Source organism: Barbus barbus, assembly GCF_936440315.1.
Source record: "Barbus barbus genome assembly, chromosome: 44".
Taxonomy (NCBI): domain Eukaryota; kingdom Metazoa; phylum Chordata; class Actinopteri; order Cypriniformes; family Cyprinidae; genus Barbus; species Barbus barbus.
The window spans coordinates 13,554,795-13,576,417 of record NC_136722.1 but is presented as its reverse complement, the minus strand read 5'-3'; the positions used below and the strand labels follow the sequence as shown (position 1 = coordinate 13,576,417).

Here is a 21,623-nt window from a genome sequence, read left to right as displayed (position 1 = left end):
AATTAGCACAACACAATGGAAACAAGCTGCAACACAATGAAACACAACGGAATTAGAATTAGGCTACAACGATTATTAAAACTTAGTTACCACAAACTTAGACGCTACAAACAGAAGAAATTTTTTTCAGTACATTTAGTCATCTGCAGTTTTTCCCACAAGCTACTTTTTTCTATCAAGTGACAAAAATCTATATTAGAACACTACAAGTGAACGTTAATCACTAAACACAACAACTTAGAACAGACTTAATTAAAAGCACTAAATGGAACTAAAGCAGTTATGAATTCTAATGAGCAATTATTTACACATCCCCATAAGTCACCATGCTTCGAGCTAAAACGCAAATTAAATTCTTCAAATCGCAAGGGCTTGTGTATTTCCCTAGCCACAAAACTCATAGAAGTTGCATCAATATGAAATTCATAGTACTTAGTCTTAATAGACAGCAAACTTCAACTTTCAAAACACTAAGTTTACAAAGTCTTTAAAGAAAGTCCACTAAATGGAGAAACTTATGCAATTAATTTGCAAGAACAAAAACACATTTAGGCCAAAATAGCAAAAACATACTGAGGTAAATATTACTATTCAATATTTACACATCATAAATGCATTAAATTTTAAAGAAGAAAATATGGGTAATGGCAAAATTAATGAATTTGTCTTTCTCACGGACTGAGCATTGAGTTCAACAGCCTATTAATTCTACATTCAACACCAAATGTAACACTGTAAGCTCTCAGTTTTCAGTTTGAGTAGGAGCAGGTCAACACTTTCAGAGAAAACAGCAGTCATGCGCTTAGTGTACCTGAATATTTCGTGGCTTGTTATCTCAAATAACTGTAACACATGAGTTGTGGTGCTTCTCCTTGGCAGCTCATCATGATTACCTCACCCTGGTATTTTTTCTGTTATGCATTCATTAAAATATTCCCAAAGGTTTTATAAACACATACTCTGGAACTCTTCTCAACACAAATCTACCGTGCCTTATGTGTGTGTATGAGCGCTGTTTATGAGGGTTATAAGTGTCATCTAGCTGCTGGTGGTAAATTGCTTAAGGTTAAGTGTCTGGGCAGGTCTTTTTCCCAGGAGGCGGCACTGGATGGAGTAACTCCAGCCAAAACATGTGGAATTCTCTTACGTTGAACTTAACTGTACATCAGCCTCAGGCTATTGTGAGAAGATTAACTCACACTTCTGCACTTGTTATCTGGAAACATTCACTAATGTGTAAGTAAACACTTCTGTGGTTATGATTAATCCACAAAATACTGGGAATAATTAAAAGGTGAGAGAAGAGCCAAATGTTTTAAGTGAATTGAGCTTTTACAAAGTAGCAAAGCAAATACATTTATATTTTGAAAATAATTTCATTTGAAAGAAATTAATACTTTTATTTAGCAAGGACACATTAAATTTATTAAAACATTTCAAACATTCTTTTAAACTTTCTAATTTATCTAATAATCCTGAAAAAATGTATCTTAGCTTCCACAAAAATATTAAGCAAGCAGCACAACTGTTTTTTAACATTGATAATAATTTGAAATTATTATTGTTATGACAAATGTTTCTTGCCATCCCAGGAAATCACATTTTTAAACATATTAAAAAAGAAAATAGTTTCATTACACAATAGACATATGTTTGGATCATCATCATCATAATACTTCTTACAAAGATTAAACAGAATAAGTATTAGCTAGTTTGGTAAATCTGTTTAATAAAGCTCGTTCCTGTAGCTTGTAAATGCGTTATCCAGAGTGAGTGACTAAAACTGGATTTTCAAAAACTAATAATCTGCTAAAATTAAAGAAATAGTCTACTGTGATCCATTTCTATTATATTTACTTTTACAAATCAAAAACAGGGCCTACCCAGAAACTGGTCTCCATTGTACTAGATTTGTCTAAAACCCCAAAGGCAGAATTATTCGAACTCATACAGGAAATTACAAAAGTGATTACTGGTAGTTTATCTCTCAGAAAATGTTTCTCTTGTTATCACACTCAAGACTCAAGGGAGTCTGGGCAAGAGCTGAGCGTGATGAGACAAAATGAGACTAATAAATACAGCACCATGAGATGCGACAAATATGCATGTTATATAGCCACAGCCATATCACCCTACAGCCCAAGACCTGTTGCCCACTGAAGCTAAGCAGGGCTGAGCCTGGTCAGTACCTGGATGGGAGACCTCCTGGGAAAACTAGGTTGCTGTTGGAAGAGGTGTTAGTGAGGCCAGCAGGGGGTGCTCACCCTGCAGTCTGTGTGGGTCCTAACGCCCCAGTATAGTTACGGGGACACTATACTGTCAAAAAAGCACCGTCTTTCGGATGAGACGTTAAACCGAGGTCCTGACTCTCTGTGGTCATTAACAATCCCAGGATGTCTTTCGAAAAGAGTAGAGGTGTGACCTCGGCATCCTGGCCAAATTTCCCCATTGGTCTCTGACCATCATGGCCTCCTAATCATCCCCTTACACTGATTGGCTTCATCACTCTGTCTCCTCTCCACCAGCTGCCGTCGCATCATCCAGGTGGGTGCTGCACACTGGTGGTGGACGAGGAGACACCACCCCTCACAATGTAGAGCGCTTTGAGTGCTTAGAAAAAGCAGAAAAGCGCTATATAAATGTAATGAATTATTATAATTATTATTATATAATTTTTGTGTTCATTACTTCAAAGTGCATATGGGGCTAAGTGCTGTCTGAGCTGTCATGCAGCTTCTAGAAATTTAACTTTGAAAATATCACCAATTTGTAGAACAGTCAGTGTTTTTTTATTTAAAAATAAAACAACCATTTCGTTGATAGATATATTTATGTAAAGATAATTTAACTGTTCATGTTACCACACACTATTGATATTAATAACATTTATATATAATTTTAATTCTTACCAGATATGATTTTACTTATAGTTAGAAAATAAATTAAACTTATTATAAATTGTTACCCATATAGCAAGTAATAAATAGAACATGTAATCAAACCTAAATTCAAATGTAAGCATCTAACAATCATATTTGAAAAATGTGAAATGCAAAATTATATTACATTGCTTGCTGTTCCCAAAGTAAGTAGTGCTAATAGCATGTGCCATTTTATCTGAAACTAATTGCATTTGAAAATATTGTTTCACCAACACTAGACCCTATCATAAACCTAATTGACAGTGTTAAACAGCAAACATAAAGATAAAAGATAAAAACGCATTTGCTGAATCAACCATGCCATTTTAGTTTGCTTCCACTAAAACGCATTTGAAAGTATTTATTATATCTTGTTTCACAGGACTCATACTGAGTGCTCCTCATCACAATTGCAATGCTGTACCAGGTGAGCCACTGAGCAAGTTTACTATGTCAGAAAAGCCATACATATAGAGCTTATGTGATGCAAACGTCAAAAGGTATTAGTTTGCAAATCATGTACTACAGCAGCGGTTCTCAATTCCAGTCCTCGCGCCCCCCCCCCGCTATGCACATTTTGTATGTTTCTCTTAACGCTTCAGACGTTTGTTCTATTCGAACGCAAGTGGACATCACAGGATATTCCGCCATGATTCTAGTTCGAAGCGAACGTATATGTTACATTAAAAGTGCATTGAAGTGTGCGAGAAGTGAATTTAAATTGATTTACAGAGGTATATTATGTCACACTCGTCCGTGTGTGAAGATGTAGCGCAGCGAAAATACGTAAATGAATGTTCCGAAGTGAAGTAAACAAACGGATTTTCAATGGACACTGTGTAGGGACCATGTTATTCGGAACACAGTTCATGCACGGAGATTATCTGAATCAGGTGTGTTAACTAAGAGAGACATACAAAATATGCAGAGTGGGGGGGCACGAGGACTGGAATTGAGAACCGCTGTACTACAGTGAAAGTGTTTTGAGGTCATGAAGTATTGTGCAATGAAATGTACAAAAGTAAGTTTTGATTAACCGATACTCTGCCCCTGTAATCATAATTTATGTGAAAACTGCAACTGTAGTGAGAAGTATAGGTACGTTTGCAGAGTTTTGCAGTTTTTTTTTTTTTTAGTAATTCTATGTTGGTTATAGCACTTAAAAGCGTTTTGAAACTAAACTTATCGTGACTAGTTAAAGGCTTTTTACACGTTTAATTCACATTATGCCAACTTCTTGAAACCCCTACACCACTGAGCTTAACAAAGCTGTTTGTTTTAAAGGAACACTCCACTTTTTTTAAAAAATAGGCTCATTTTACAACTCCCCTTGAGTTAAACAGTTGAGTTTTACCATTTTTGAATCCATTCAGCCGATCTCCGGGTCTGGCGGTAGCACTTTTAGCTTAGCTTAGCATAGATCATTGAATCGGATTAGACCATTAGCATCTCGCTCAAAAATGACCAAAGAGTTTCGATAATTTTCCTATTTAAAGCTTAACTCTTTCTTAGTTACATCGTGTACTAAGACACCATGAGATACCATGGGTGCAGCAGGCGCAGTGATATTACGCAGCACCTGAAAATAGTCCCCAGCTAGGTAACTAGTTATATGATATTGGGACTACTTTCAGGCGCTGCGTAATATCATTACCGCCAGACCCGGAGATCGGCTGAATAGATTAAAAAACGGTAAAACTCAACTGTTTAACTCTAGGGGATTTGTAAAATGAGCCTATTTTCAAAAAAAAGTGGAGTGTCCCTTTAAAGTCAAGGTCAAAGTTCATAGTCCAGAGCCATCACAATCAGGTGGAAAATCCTTTTGCAGAAACGGCAGGCTGCTGACACAATAAAGCTAAACTTTTCAGTCATGTATCTGTCACTTCAGTCCCACCGCAACAACACCCCCTGTGCCCTCTGCAGGATTTAACAGGAGGTGCTTTTTCACGACAAGCCCCCGCCTCCGCAGAAAACTTGCTAGAGATTATTCTCGTTGACAGCTCGCATTAGCAGATCAAAGGCAAACAGTTGGGCTACATTACTATTCCTTCTAATGTCTTCAGTCAGAGCAGTCGTTTGGCACACCTTTAACATTTAATGCACGTAGGAGGCGGCCCACTTTCACCCACTCAGAGCTACAACCCTTCATAACCACTAAAGACAAGCTTTTAGATGACCAAAGTTTGATTCAGTTCAAAGATAAGGTGAAGTTGATCCTTAAAGGTGAAGTGTGCAGTTTCTTCAAACCATATGTTTGTCTGAACAATGGACGATTTTGGTGATCTTGGTCATGCAGCAATTACAAACGTCACATTTAATATAAGAAAAACGTAAAAATCCTCCATGTTCCTTTATATAATTTAAAAAGGAAGGAAAAACTGTCTAGCATTGAAGTAAAGATGGATTGCACAGTGCAGTATATCTGGTATACCATACAAAACCAATGTCCTCAAAACTGTTTGTTTCTCTTCTTTTGTTTAATCTGAGAGCCTTCCTCTCAATGGGACATTCCTAGAAGAAATAGTGTTTTTATTTTATGAAACAAAATGAACAATTTGAAAAGCAAATGCTACTGAGAACCCAATGATGTAAATGTGAGCCCTTTCTAAATCTAGGTCTGACATCTGCATCAACTGTAACATCAGTGGGAGTTTGCTGGAGATTTGAGCTGTCAGGGGTAATGAATGTCTCCTATCTAGGACAAGCCATGTAAATAGAGCACAGAGGATGGTGAAGACAATGAGTTGGTCCTCTGGGATGTCCGTGTGAGTGTGTGTTTGGTGTTTGAGTGGGTGGACAGACCTATGGCCTACAGGAGCGCGACTCACCCAAGTTCCATTTAAGCCCAGAAGTGGTGGTTAGACAAGGGCTGCCCACAGGAACCAGACTACAGGAGCCAGTGTTCACGTTCAGACGGTGCTGTCTGCCCTGTAAGTGTAAGCAATAGAGCAGGAGATGGTCATAGAATGGAATGAGACTCTATTTGAAAATCTAGTAGATGTGGGAAAATAATGAACACAAATTAAGATATTTTTTATGAAATCCGAGAGCTTTCTGACCCTGCATAGACAGTAACGTAACTACCACGTTCAAGGCCCCGAAAGGTAGTAAGTGGTACTCTCATGAACGCACGCTGAAGACTGACAGTGAAGAGAAGAACTTGTTGAATAAAGTCGTTATTTTGTTTTCTTTGCACACAAAAAGTATTCTCGAAGCTTCATAAAATTAAGGTTGAACCACTGATATCACATAGACTATTTTAACAATGCCCTTACTACCTTTCTTAGGGGTTTGGAATGACATGAAGTTGAGTAATTAATGACAGCATTTTAATTTTTGGATGAATTATCCCTTTAAATATCTGTCTAAAGTTATTGTATTACTTCAGAATATTTGAAATATAGTATGCCAGTACATTCTGCCCAAATTAGCAAACTATCTTAAATAAGTCTGGGGCAGCTGGTAGTTTTAGAATTGTTTATAAATGTAATATTTATGTAATATTATGCCGAGGGAGACTCTAAATTCACATATATGGTCCTACACTGCAGACCTGTAAGAATGGAGAAAACGGTCAGAAAAGCTGCATTTTAAAACTTTCTCACCCGCAGAGGCACTGGCAACCCACCATTTGTAATGCTGTTCTCAGTTCTCATCACAGACAACAGTCTGGTTCAATATTTCAATTATCACATTTCTAAAGTGGTGTATTGCTTTCGACATACACACACACTTACTTAAAAGTAAGATGAATGACGAAGCTTCCAAAATTACAGATATTCTTGCAAACTGGCTCGATGTTCCAAGAACTATTAAGTAATAATTAGCTCCTATTACATTTGGCAAGTTAGATGCTATTTATAAATGTTTTATTTTAATCTAAACATACCTTTTGCAAACTTCAAAATGTGATTATTCAAAACTAATTTTTATCTGTCTCAGAAAAGCCAGGAATAGCAGTAAATGAGTGCTGCACAGACAGAGAACTGAATTCATGTTTTATAAGTCTGCTTTATGAGGGACTGAAGCAGTCAAGGACATCTTTATATAGACTGAGAAGCATTCATTTAAATTTCTGGCCCATTACAAGAGCCGATAGATTAAGATTTTCACAATCATCTCAATGTCCTATATTCTCTATGAGCCTCAGCGGTTGATTAAATATTCTCATGCAGAATGCAAAGTAATGCAGCCAGAGCAATTCTGTAAGGTTTCTTATTAGTTGGACAAGATTACAATGTCTTACTATTTTCTATACATGTCTGCAAAATTCAAAACAAGGGCTTGTCATGTACTATATAGTGTTATTGTGCAAATATGAGCTGGTCTGATCTCTAAAGCATAAAACATATAAAACACACACACACACGCACACATCTCTCACATGCCTTTATTTGCTTTATATAGTAGTGTTGAATAAAAATGTTGACAATGCTTTCAGCATTTTTTTGGATCTAGAGCTGTGACCTTTCAAAAGTGCACAAACAGGAAACAACGCAGAAGAGGCAGTAAAGCAGTTGTTAATAGCTTAATATCACCATTGATCATTAAGTGCCGCAATCAGGATGTCAAAAGCACACGAGTGCAAACACTGACTAGTCCATGCTAATGAGAGGGAAAGAAATGTTTACCTCTTGGAGGAGGACAGCCAGAGAACGGTCTTGTATAACCACCACAGGCAGGTCGGTCATCTTCTGGGCATGAAACAAGGTCTCCACCGTGGCCATGATCAGGTCAAAGCGGCCTCCAAGACCACCCAGGGTTACGATGGTGTCTATCTGCAAAAAAAAAGAAATTGCAGATGAGTAAACAAATAAATAAATAACCACAGAATGAACAAATTAACCAAATGAATGAGAGATTCTGAGTTATGTTGCATAAAAAGAAGAATATACTGTATATACAACTATCCAAACGAATGAATGAACAGATGAATGAGCGTACAAATCAGTAAATTTGTGAGAAAAGCGGCAGAGAAACTGCAGGACAGATGTTCTTTAAGTGTTGTAGCGCAATCAAATGAACAAACAAACAAATTAACAAATGATTTCTTTATGTAACTCCAGGATAAATGCTATATATTTTTCATAAAGTGCTATTGCACCAACAAATGAATGAATGAACAAAAATCAACAAACAAACAAATTGGTGTGTAAGCAAAACTAGTATACATTGATTCTTCATGCAGTTATGTTTTAAAAGTGCTAATGCGCCAACAAATTAACGAACGAACAAACAAACTAATTCATCAACAAACATATAAACAAATTAATTTGTATGCGTGTAAGCTCTGGAGTCTTTACACAATGCCAGAATAAATGTTTTAAATGTGATATTGCACTAACAAATGAATGACAGAAAAAAATTAAAATAAATGAAAAAACAAACAAATTAATTAGTATGCGTGTAAGCTGTGGACACAGATTCTTTATACAGCGCCAGAATAAATGTTTTAAATGTCATTCATGGCACCAACAAATAAACAAACAAACAAATGAATTAATGAACAAACAAACAAATCAGCAATTGTGAGAGAAAAGCAGTGGATTAGGCCTACCATTTTTTATGCAACCCAAGGGTAAATGTCCTTAAAGTCTTGGATGGACAAATAAATTAATGAATGAACAGATATATAAGCAAACAAGCAAAAGAATGAGAGATTGTGGGAGCAAAACAAGTAAACTGAGATTGTTGATTGCAACTACAGGATAAATGTTTTAAAATGAACCAACATACAAACAAATGAACGAACAAACAAACAAATAGTCAAACAAATCAGTGATTGTGAGTGCAAAGTAGTGGATGAAGTTTATTAATGCAACTCCAGAATAAATCATTTAAAAGTGCTGTTGCTTCAACAAACGAATAAACAAGTGAATGATTGAACGAACGGACAAACAAATGAGCGATTGTGGGATGTAGATTCTGCAAGTTGATGATAAATGTTCTGAGAGTGCTTTTGCAAAGTTGCACCGTAGCTTTTTCCTTCCCACTGCAGCCAAAAATTATGTCCTTCTTCACTAAACAACAGAGTCATACATTATGGAAAGTATTCCGAGGGAACAGTGCGGACCGGAAAACGTCGACTTGGCAGAATGTCTTTGATATTTGCTCCCGGGACCATTTGTCTGAATACTGCAATGTACCCATCACCCTGTGAGATCCAACAACTCTACGAGACAAAAAACTCTTTAAAATGCACAGAGGGTAATCAACACTTCACTGCCAGCCCCCACTGGCTCATTTAAATAGCTGGACTTATGAGACATCTGACACATAAATTGTTCATGTTACAGTGCCTCTGTTATTATGTGGACTGATTGCAAAACTTTTTTAAAAAGCAAAGCAGAAATTATATGTTCGCAACTTGTACTTGGAGTCTGAGGGTCAAAGTATGTCTTCACATTACCTGCCAAGTCTAATACGCCAGTTCAAACTTTTTCAACAAAAACACAAAAAACAACTTGGACACACCGACGTCTCACAAAGCCATTTCTGTAATTATTGGCATAACGTCTGGTCCACTTTGCAACTTATTCTGTCCAATAACCGCTCAATTAGACATGAAAAACCATGGTTGGACTTGCTGCTTTTGGTTTGCAACGTGCATCAAATAGTCCATAAATGTTGACTGGCATTCTGTTGGTGTGTCTTCTCAGGCTAAAACCAATAAACTGGAGTCAACGGTTTAAAACAAGCAGATAAATAAAAATTTTAATTGTCAGTCTTTGGATGTCTAAAACAATACAACTGAGTCAAATTATCTCACTCGTTAACTCAGTGACCTTCAGCACAAAGCTTATTCACTTTTAGAAGTGTTACTTGTCTTTTGTGAGTGCTTGAAGACACAAAATGTAGCACTGAGATACAGAGGTGAATATAAACGCAATAGGAAGAAGCAAGAAAGCCATAGTATGCATATAGATTGAGCTTGAGGCCCGTATATTGGTAAAACTCTGGAGTGTCTGTGACGGGTGATGGGCATCTCTGTGAGGACCAACAGACAGCCTGACAAGCCTGGAGCTCAGGCTGGGGTTTAGAGGAGGAGCAGACAAACACACACACACTCAATATCCATACAAAATCTCTCTGACAGCTCCTGGAGGATGTGAATTCACACTGAAGCTGAGGTGTGAGCTCACCTTTTATATTTGACAGATATAAAAAAGCAAGTGAGAATGAAACCGCTATCCTTCCGACTCAGTTTTCACAATGAACTTGAGTTCTACTTTTCTTACTATTGTAATGAACTCATCTCAATACTTAGATTTTGTGTTTTGGTACACATTCCAGCATTCCAGTGTGACAGCGTAATACACTTTGATTTGGAGTCATAAAGTTCCTGTTTAAACCTCCTAGTAACATGCAAATATGTTTTCTGTAACCACTTGAGACTGGACAAACTAAACGTAGTAAGTCTTTACAACCATTGCGAAAAGAAGTGCACTTATTTGTATTGAATGTGCACTTGTAGTGTACTTCAAACCTTGAAAGTATATCTTTAAAAATCTGTACTTGCAGTTAATATAAAATGAATGTAATAAAAAGTCGATTATCTATGTTTCTTAACACACTTTTTAAAAGTGCACTTTCTCAAATTAAAACTTTTAAAGTACATTTTATATACATTTTTAATAACCTTATTTGATTAGATGTACATTGATGTGTTGACTAACAAAGCAGATGTAAAGTACTTGATTATAATTTTAGCTGTGGTTTGTTTGATATTACATTATTATATTAAATGTACTAAATTGCTATTCATAAGAAATTACATATAAAGTTGTAATTAAATCACACTTAAAGTGTGTCAAAAAGCTGTTAAGTTCAGCTAACTGCATTTAATATAAATTAAATAAATATACTTTTCAATCAACTGCAATTAACATGCAATTAAGTGTCTGAAATTATTATTCCGTTCTCACTTAAGTATATTTTTTAAATTATATTTTTTTCCCCCGTAATAAGTACTTGTTTTTTTAAAGTATGGAAAAGGGTACTTTGTTTTCACTTGGGTAACTAAACTGGCTTTTCCATTTCTGGCATTATTATTATTATTATTATTATTATTATATATCTGTTGTTTTAGCACAACAGCTGACTGGCAGGCGAGTCGCAGTTTTCAGAACTTTTATGCTACAAATGCAAAATGGTCACGTACGTACCTGGCTGTCACCGAATATGGTTTTAATAATCCAGTCACAAAACCCTGACCACCTGTGATCTGATCACCTGACATGGATATTAATACCAGGTGCAAATGAGGTCAAAAAGTTAGGGATCGGGTCTGAAGAGCAAGAGAGAATATACAGACAGACAGATTTATAGAGATGCAGCTGAAGAGAGATGGAGTCCAACCTGCAATGTCTGTGCTTTGATCTCCTCCACCATAATGGCCAAGCACTTAGTGAAGTCTGTCAGATCCTGGTCTGGAGTTTTCATTAGCTTGCAGTTCTGGAGCAAAATAAGTAAAAGGGTTCAAGTTTTTATGGATGTACACTAACATTCAAAAGTTTGGGGTCAGTAAGATTTTCTTTTAGAAAAAAATAATACTTTTATTCAGCAAGAACCAATGAAATTGATCAAAGGTGACCGTAAAGGCATTTATAATCATGTTACAAACGATTTGTGTGTAAATGTTTTCCTTTTTATTCATCAAAGAATCCTGGCTTCCACAAAAATATTAAGAAATGTTTATACAGGGTGAATTGAGGTTAATTGGGACATTTTCTCCAATTATCTCAATGGTGTAAGGATTATCCCTTATTTTAAATTAGCTTTTAGGGAAACGATTCTTAAGATTCGATATTAATATGATATCAATCAAAACGTATCATTTCTAAGGTTTTAACGACTCGTCCAGCGAATCGTTAAATTCAATATATTTTTAACAATTTCGTTTATCTTATTCGTGGCCAACGATAAAACAAACCAAATAGTACTTTATCAAAATTCATGAGCATAGATAACGCGACCTTTGGCAAATAGTTTAAGACTTGAAAATCACATAGCACCAGACGAAAGATTTCTTAATAAATCAAAGTTTGTTTGCTACTCTACAACACTACTAAGCTAAAATAACACAAAACAGAATACGTACACACACAAACATTGCAGGCAATGAACTTGAAGAAAGCTTAAACTAGCACTCTTTTGTTAGTTACTGAAACCTCGCCCTGAGGGAGTTTCAAGTAGAGAACTTGTCTGTCTTTACTCTTAAAATTACTTAAACCGGTTTCCAGCAGAATTATGGAGAATTGTTTGATTACTTGCTTCAAGTTGAGTTTGACAGCTGACCGGTGTTTCCGTGCGGTCTCCACGGGGTCGGCGGGAACCTCCAGCTGATTGGCTGCTGATGTGTCGTCATCACGCGTTGTCACTGGGGATGCCCTCTTGCAATTGGTTGGTTTTCTGTGACGTGATGACACTCTTAGGAAGTTTGTTTCAGTTCTTACGGCTTAAGGTGTTAAAGTTTCTTTGGTCAGAACTTTGAAGGCATGTGTGGATCTTTGCCAGATGGTATATGGCCGAGAGCGCTTAACAGCGCGATCAGATCAGGAGCCGAAGTTTCAAACAGGTCAGCGCGCGAGCAAGTCAGCAAGCAAAGCTTCTGTGACCATTTAAATGGCCCGATTTGGTGTCCACCCACGGGAGGTTTCTTCCAATCAGATTGTGCCTATAGGGCGGAGCCCCACTCCGCACGGCTCAGTTTTCTGTGTGTAAATCCTTTGCTGAATTATTTCATAAAATAAAGAACATATCCTAGCAGACTCCTATAAGTGTTTTAATCATACATTATGATGAGAAAAGTCAACTTTCATCCACACCAAATTATCGTTGACGCAACTAGCTTTCATTCAAAATCAAATGCCAAGTATTTTGCATAGCCAAAGTACATATATCAATTTGATCTATTACGCGGTTAAGGCATAGATTAAACGATCCTAAATTCTAAATAATCACACCAAGCATGTGAAACTAAACAATAGTGATCGGGAAAAATTAGACATCAAGAGATTACAACAATACCATACATTCCAATAACACAGCAAGCTTATAAATGACATGAAATACAACCTTAATATGAATGAATGAATGTATTATGTATATATATATATATATATATATATATATATATATATATATATATAGTATATATTGCTTTTAATAGCAGCAATAATTATTATTTGTCCTTTTTGAAATACTTTATAAAAGGTCTGATTTTCTTTGTTCTGCCAAAGAAAAAAGGCGCATTTCTTTGCTGGAGGGAAACGGGAGGTCGTGGGAATGTCATTCTCGTGAAGATCTGGTGTTTTTCTTAGCTCGGACGTCAGTTGTAAAACCGTCTCTCCTGGTTGATAACATCATTGCATTTATGTGTTAATGGTCAGGAGATATCAGGGAGGGTCTGTGCTGGAGCCTTTCCAGATGCCACATGCTTTGTACAGTTTGTACTGGTGGTGGACGAGGAGACACCACCCCTCACAATGTAGAGCGCTTTGAGTGCTTAGAAAAGCAGAAAAGCGCTATATAAATGTAATTAATTATTAATTATTATTATTATTACAGTTGATTATGCGACTTTTATTTATGGTAAACTGGTCAGGAACATTGAAGTTTCTGTTCTTTAAAGACATCCAGATGTTCTTCTCAAATGTCTCCTGTTTTTATGGGTCTCAGGAGATAAGACGAAGGTTATCCTCTTAGACAGGGAGGCGTCAATAGGCTTGGTCCCTTTTGGACTGGAAGGGAAGGGAATCGTCTAAGTTTCCTCTTTGGTTTGCAAGATTCTATAATTGTCTGATCTTGGTTCAATAAGGTTCTACAATGGCAAAGAGCACCAGTTACCTAAATTGACTATTATTAACATAGTCAGGTCCATAAATATTGGGACATCGACACAATTCTAACATTTTTGGCTCTATATACCACCACAATGGATTTCAAATGAAATGAACTGCAGACTGTCAGCTTTAATTTGAGGGTATTTACATCCAAATCAGGTGAACGGTGTAGGAATTACAACAGTTTGCATATGTGCCTCCCACTTGTTAAGGGACCAAAAGTAATGGGACAATTGGCTTCTCAGCTGTTCCATGGCCAGGTGTGCGTTTTTCCCTCATTATCCCAATTACAATGAGCAGATAAAAGGTCCAGAGTTAATTTCAAGTGTGCTATTTGCATTTGGAATCTGTTGCTGTCAACTGTCAAGATGAGATCCAAAGAGCTGTCACTATCAGTGAAGCAAGCCATCATTAGGCTGAAAAAACAAAACAAACCCATGACTGTTATGCAATGGCCAAGTCAATCACCTGACCTGAATCCGATTGAGCATGCATTTCACTTGCTGAAGACAAAACTGAAGTGAAAATGCCCCAAGAACAAGCAGGAACTGAAGACGGTTGCAGTAGAGGCCTGGCAGAGCATCACCAGGGATGAAACCCAGCGTCTGGTGATGTTTATGCGTTCCAGACTTCAGGCTGTAATTGACTGCAAAGGATTTGCAAACAAGTATTAAAAAGTGAAAGTTTGATTTATGATTATTATTCTGTCCCATTACTTTTGGTCCCTTAACAAGTGGGAGGCACATATGCAAACTTTTGTAATTCCTACACCGTTCACCTGATTTGGATGTAAATACCCTTAAATTAAAGCTGACAGTCTGCAGTTAAAGCACATCTTGTTCATTTCATTTGAAATCCATTGTGGGGGTGTATAGAGCCAAAAATGTTAGAATTGTGTCGATGTCCCAATATTTATGGACCTGACTGTATAAACATTGAGAACTGTTTATTATTGATAATAACCAGAAATAAAAGCTTTGCCATCACAGGAATAAATTACAAATATAAATATATTTTACAAATAGGAACATAATTTAAAATATATTAAAACAGTTTTTTAAATTGCAATGTTTCAGAATATTAATGTTTTAACTGTATTTTTAAGCACATAAATGCAGATTTGGTGAGCATTAAAGCATTAAAAAGAAACACAAAAAATCTCATTCCTCCATTAGAAAAGTATAAGTATGAAAGCTGTAATTGGTCATAAACTTTATAGCAGGATGTTTGTGATTTAAAAAAAAAAAAAATTTTTGTCTGAAAGTGGCACAACTGTTTAGCAAAACTGATCCTATTAAATAATTTTTGTTGATGACCACAACAAAATATTTAAATATTTCAGAATTTGATGCGACTGACAAAATCTGATCAAGTATTAAAGCGGAAAACCAAGTTACCTTTTTAACTGTAAAAAAAGTTTAGAAACTTTAAAGACGATGCACTAGAGACTGCCTTCTCCAAACAAGCACCTCCTGTCGCTTTTTGTCTGATCGCGCTTTGTGTTTTGTAAATGGGATCTCTTGTTGAAGAGTCAGGAAGGGTAGAGGTGAATGCACTCATTTCCAGTATCAGTTCCCTCCAATGGTTGCATATACATGGCCGTCACAGGTGACTTCTCAATCGCAGCAGGTATCACAAAAATCCCGCACCCAAATGTCAGCCGAGAAGCTTGTTTCAGTTGCAGCTTGATCTTTCCTTTATCCTCCACAGAGCATCACTCTGGTTTTATTCCTTTTCAAACCCATTTAAATTCAGGCGTCATGCTCTGTCAAACTTCGGTTCCCCCAAAAGCCACATGCACCGGCTTAGGAATGACATAAAAATGCATGTATGCAAGATTATAACAATGCAAATAACCTCTGGTACTCATTACTTAGCAGATGGTTTTCATTCAAACTGACGAAGATTACACTAATTTCAGAGACGGTCCCGCAGGAGAAGAGTGCAGTTAAGTGCTTTGCTCAAGGGCATAGTGGAGGCCTCTCTGTAACACTTCACTTCACAGGTTCACCAGCTTTGTTAAGAGCTTTAGTCACTAGACTGATACCACACCACACTGCACCTTTCCAGAATGATAGGAAATCATTGGCGTGAATCTGTGAAATCTACATGACTTGAGGAAATGAGTGGCTGGTGGGTATGGCTGGAAAGGACAAAATATGAATCTCAATCAGAACGTGCGTCAGCCCAAGTTTGTTGGCAAAGAACTTGCATTAATATTTAACTTATATACAAGTCTGAGTATTTCACAATCTGCTCAGTTACTGGGATTTTCACGCACAACCATTTCTAGGGTTTACAAAGAATGGTGTGAAAAGGGAAAAACATCCAGTATGCAGCAGTCCTGTGGGCGAAAATGCCTTGTTGATGCTAGAGGTCAGAGGAGAATGGGCCGACTGATTCAATGGGCCGACTGATTCAAGCTGATAGAAGAGCAACTTTGACTGAAATAACCACTCGTTACAACCGAGGTATGCAGCAAAGCATTTGTGAAGCCACAACACGCACAACCTTGAGGCGGATGGGCTACAACAGCAGAAGACCCCACCGGGTACCACTCATCTCCACTACAAATAGGAAAAAGAGGCTACAATTTGCACGAGCTCACCAAAATTGGACGGTTGAAGACTGGAAAAATGTTGCCTGGTCTGATGAGTCTCGATTTCTGTTGAGACATTCAGATGGTAGAGTCAGAATTTGGCGTAAACAGAATGAGAACATGGATCCATCATGCCTTGTTACCACTGTGCAGGCTGGTGGTGGTGGTGTAATGGTGTGGGGGATGTTTTCTTGGCACACTTTAGGCCCCTTAGTGCCAATCGGGCATTGTTTAAATGCCACGGCCTACCTGAGCATTGTTTCTGACCATGTCCATCCCTTTATGACCACCATGTACCCATCCTCTGATGGCTACTTCCAGCAGGATAATGCACCATGTCACAAAGCTCGAATCATTTCAAATTGGTTTCTTGAACATGACAATGATCTGTACTGTACTAAAATGGCTCCCACAGTCACCAGATCTCAACCCAATAGAGCATCTTTGGGATGTGGTGGAATGGGAGCTTCGTACCCTGAATGTGCATCCCACAAATCTCCATCAACAGCAAGATGCTATCCTATCAATATGGGCCAACATTTCTAAAGACTGCTTTCAGCACCTTGTTGAATGAATGCCACGTAGAATTAAGGCAGTTCTGAAGGCGAAAGGGGGTCAAACACAGTATTAGTATGGTGTTCCTAATAATCCTTTAGGTGAGTGTATATATATATATATATATATATATATATATATATATATATATATATATATATATATATATATATGGACCCAAGACCAAAATTGTTTGTCGTACCAAAGTCCAAAAAGTGCTTAAAAATCAAACATTGAAATTCATTAATATTACAATGAACTTTATAGGCCAAATATTATGCAAAGATATTAACATAAAATAGGCTATATATGAAAACGGACAATTCTCGTTATATGCTTAAGCTTCACATTCAGGGGTCCTTGTCATTAAAAAGCTTGAAAACCACTGATGCTAAGATCCTAAATTACAAAGCAGATAGATATATATATATATATATATATATATATATAGAGAGAGAGAGAGAGAGAGATAGATGTACAAAGACCTGATTATACTGTACAAAGAGTGTGAAATTAAAATACAGCATGCTTCCAAAAATTAAACAATCACCTTATTTGTTCTCATTATTAGCCAATTATTAGAACAGTTTATGGAAATGTTTGGAGAAACTGTAAACTAAATCACAATTAATATCATGATTTCCAACCAGTCTTAAGATTTTTTTAATGTGTTAAAAATTATTAAGAGTTTTCAAAATAATTTTTTATATTTTTATTTAATATATTAATGTATCACATTAACTTAGATAGGCCTAAAATATATTTAAAAAATAGTAAAAAAAAAACAAACAAAAAAAACATACTGCCATTCAAAGGTTTTGGGAGCGGCAAGATTTTTAATGTTTAATGTCTGCTCATTAAGGCTGCATTTACTTGATCAAAATGCAGAGAAAACAGTAATATTGTGAAATATTATTACAATTTAAAATAACAGTTTTCTATTTTAATATACTTTAAGATATAATTTATTCATAATTATAATTATGAATTTTCAGCATTGTTACTGCAGTCTTCAGTTTCATATGATCCTTCAAAAATCATTCTAATATGTTGATTTGTTATCAATGTTGGAAATAGTTGTGCTGCTTAATATTTTTTGGGAAACTGGACTTTTTAAAAAAAAATCTTTTCTAACAATATATATCTTTACTTTCAGTTTTAATCAATTTAACACATACCTGCTAAAAAAAAAGAAAAAAAAAGAAAAACAATTACTGACCCCAAACCTTTGAAACACTGAATAAAATGCTACTACATTTTTTTAAGGTAAGTGGTTGCAATCCATTTATTTTATCTACATTTAAATAAATTTAGTTGACTAACTTTCAGCAAAATTTGTTTATTTAGATGTAGCTAAAATAAATTGATTGCAACCACTTACCTCAACAAAATTTAGTAAATTCAATGAATATTTTTTTTTTAAATAATAAGTTATTGTATGATTCCTATTTTAAATAAATGCAGTTTTTTTTTGCCTTTTTTGTTTTTTATTCATCAAAGAATCCTGAAAAATCCAATAACAGGTTCCAAAAAATATTAAGCAGCACAACTGTTTCCATTTCACAGGCCCCCAAACCACTTCCCTGGAACAACATTTAATGCCAAAAGTATAGTATTTTTGAAATGTTTTTTATTGCATTGAGCATTTCAGCAACCATAATGTATTAGAGTATACCTGCAACACATTTTTGGATTGTCCCATGACCTATAGCTATAATAATTTTGGTAGAGGAACACACCTCAAAACAATTTAATACTAGTTCTGTCAAATGATTATTCGTGATTAATCACATCCAAAATCAAAGTTTTTATTTACATAATATATCTGAGTGTACTGTGTGTATTTATTATGTATATATAAATACACACACATGCATATATATATTTTGAAAATATTTAGATGTATTTACATGTATACTGCCCTACAAAGGCAAAAGACCTTAACTCGCTAGAGCGTGAAACTGAGAAAAATTACTTTAAAGTGTTTCATTTGTCCAGCCAAATTAGGTAGGACACTGGAAATTTGGCAATTAGATGTTTTAGTAATAAAAATTGTGGACTCAAACTAGATTTTTACCCCTATTTTGAAGTTACTGTACACTGATGAGAGAAGTCACACCAAGGCAAAAGGCAGTAACTTCCACATTATCAATATTTGGTTGCTGATCACCATTTACAAAATCGTTACAGTAACACCTGTACACAATCTAGTGATCACGGGCTATGTATATTTCATATAGGCTATTGCATATATATATATCATATAGGCTATTGCATACAGTAATGTGACAGTTAAAAAAAAAAAATTGACCGTTACAAGCAGACTATAAGTAAAACGTGACTGTTTTGCAACCAATTCATTTGCTATGCTCAGTAACGTAAAAAATGCTAGACATAGCATAATTGCTTTTATATTGACATGAATGAAATAGCCTAACCTAAAAGAACGACTTGTGGATTTATGTGAACTTCAGCAAGCAGGAATAATGCTCAGAATGCTTGTGGATTAAACATCTCAGACGACGTTCATCGCCATGAACTGATTTTATCGTGTTACAAGAAAAGGTAGGATATGGATTTAATTGCGAACTGTTAGTAGGCTACTGATTTTAGGATTGATCATGCTACATGCCAAGGCATTCCAGTCCACACACATCCAACTAGAAGTGACAGCCAGGTGAATAATCTGCATTATAAAAAGGAAAAAAAAAATCTTTAAAGGTTATTCAGGTTTACGTATTGCTGCCAAGGTATCTAGTCTTTACAGTGCTTTGTTTTATGGAGCGGTTTGGTAGATCGCGATCTAATTCGTTTGTCTACACCATAATTTAAATGTGGCAGACTTTACTGGTGTCAGGGAACTGTCCTGTGTGTCATGTGTTCCTGCCTCTTGTGCCCATATTTGGTTTGTTTCCTATCATGTCATTAGTAGTTCATTCTGTTCAGCTGTGTTTGTCTCGTTAGCTATGATTTACCTGTGTATATTAGTCCTGTCTGTTCAGTTAGATTTGGTCTGGTCTACTCGTTAACCCCGGTGTGTGATGTCCTTGTCTGCCTTGCCTTCTCCTGCCATGTCCTGTCCTGATGTTAAGTAAAGACTATTATTTGAGTTTATATCCTCGTCTGCGTGTTCCTGGTTCCTCCCTCGTGTGTGCACCGTGACAACTGGACAGTAAAAAAAAAGGCAGAACACTGTATAACTCCTAACCGTAACTTCATTTTGACGCGCAGTTAAACAAAGGCAGAACACCGTAACTCATTTTGAGCGTTCCAGACAAAGTGAAAAAGCCATAACTGGTTTTAAACAGTGTTCTGCCTTGGTTTCTCCAGGGCTTTTCGAAGTTACGGTCGAGACCAACCATTATTTTTTCGGAAAAACAATGCAACTGACTCAAGATACTTATGCACATGATAAAGGATGTCTTGAATGTCCCAAAAATATCAATAACTTCTTATGGTCTTTTGTCTTTGCACGGCAGATTTATATTCATATAATTTATATTATATTTAAATATATTATATATGTAAACGTAACATTTTTCTTAAATATATACATGCATGGTTGTGTATTTATGTATACATAATAAATATACACAGTACACACACACATACTGTGTGAACAAAAACTTTCATTTTGGATGCGATTAATCGCGATTGATCGTTTGACAGCACTAGTACTCTAGCAATACAGATACGTTGGTTAAAAAGAGGGAAAATTGAAGAATGTGCAAACATACTGACATAAAAGAAAGTAAGAGAGGCATCACAAGAGAGTCCCAGAGAGAGTAAGCTTACCTTTTTTGTGTAAAATGCCTTGACCTCTGGTAGGATTGAATCAAAGTCTCCATTTATGTAGTCTGGGAGAAAACTTCATGGGAAGAGAGAGAGAAACTGATGTGAGAGAGAGCAGGAGGAGAGCGTGATGGGTAAAAAGAGCACAATTTGTACAGCCATCAGATCCTTTATTCATGTGAAATGAAGGTGCGTCTCTGACACAAGCCATGGAAAGCTTCAGTGACAGGACCCCACCAGAGCCATTCAACGCCTGCCAGTCACAGCACTATCTGTCCCCAGTCATGACAAAAGCGACACAGACAGCCTCTTGACACAGTGAGGGGTAGAGAGAATTGCTGCAGGCTGCGCCGTCACCATATACCTCACACCAAACTCCTGAAACATAGATTTACGATATATATGGAGGCAAAGACAAGATTTTCTTCGCTTAGATGGGCAGAGTATTCATTTTGATAAAGGCAGATCATGTCGCGGCTTCTTTCGTTTTATTCCCTGAGAGCAGAAAAGGCAGCGTGGGTATCGTTAGGTATTAAAGCATAAAGACTTGATGTTACGATTTCACGCTCTGCTGGGCGGTGCATGTAGCCGCTGAATGAGCAGAGATGCGCCGCAGAGCTGGTTTAAGAGTAAGAGTAAGATCCACTGCAGCGGATTACAGGAGTGCTATCTTCATCTCACGGCTAAATCTGAGGCCCAATGTGGAGGAGAACACCAGCATGCAAATATAGCTGTGTTATTAACAGGTGGTGTGGGGAATAAAAGCCAATTCAATGGCACTAATCTTACACTAAATTTGCTAAGACAATCATCAATATTAGTAGTTTTTGCATTTTAAAATTCATTGTTCTTTTAGAACTTTTAAGTAACAATTCCTTCTGAAAAAAATAAATTTAGTCAGTTTTCCACCGG

The 21,623-nt window shown here is 36.4% G+C and overlaps 1 protein-coding gene across 2 annotated transcripts in view; it reads right to left on the bottom strand.

Moving 5' to 3' along the window:
* The window catches only part of LOC306863466 (thiamine pyrophosphokinase 1-like), an 84,041-nt gene that overhangs the window by 26,802 nt on the left and 35,616 nt on the right, over positions 1-21,623 (bottom strand). For both annotated transcript variants that reach the window (XM_079406807.1, XM_079406806.1), the window contains 5 exons: positions 20,715-20,787; positions 12,191-12,332; positions 11,280-11,375; positions 7,553-7,699; positions 5,750-5,849 (listed from right to left, as the gene is read on the bottom strand). In XM_079406807.1, coding sequence (XP_079262933.1) covers positions 5,750-5,849; positions 7,553-7,699; positions 11,280-11,375; positions 12,191-12,332; positions 20,715-20,767 — 538 coding nt within the window. In that variant the 5' untranslated portion in view covers positions 20,768-20,787. The remainder of the gene's footprint in view (positions 1-5,749; positions 5,850-7,552; positions 7,700-11,279; positions 11,376-12,190; positions 12,333-20,714; positions 20,788-21,623) is intronic.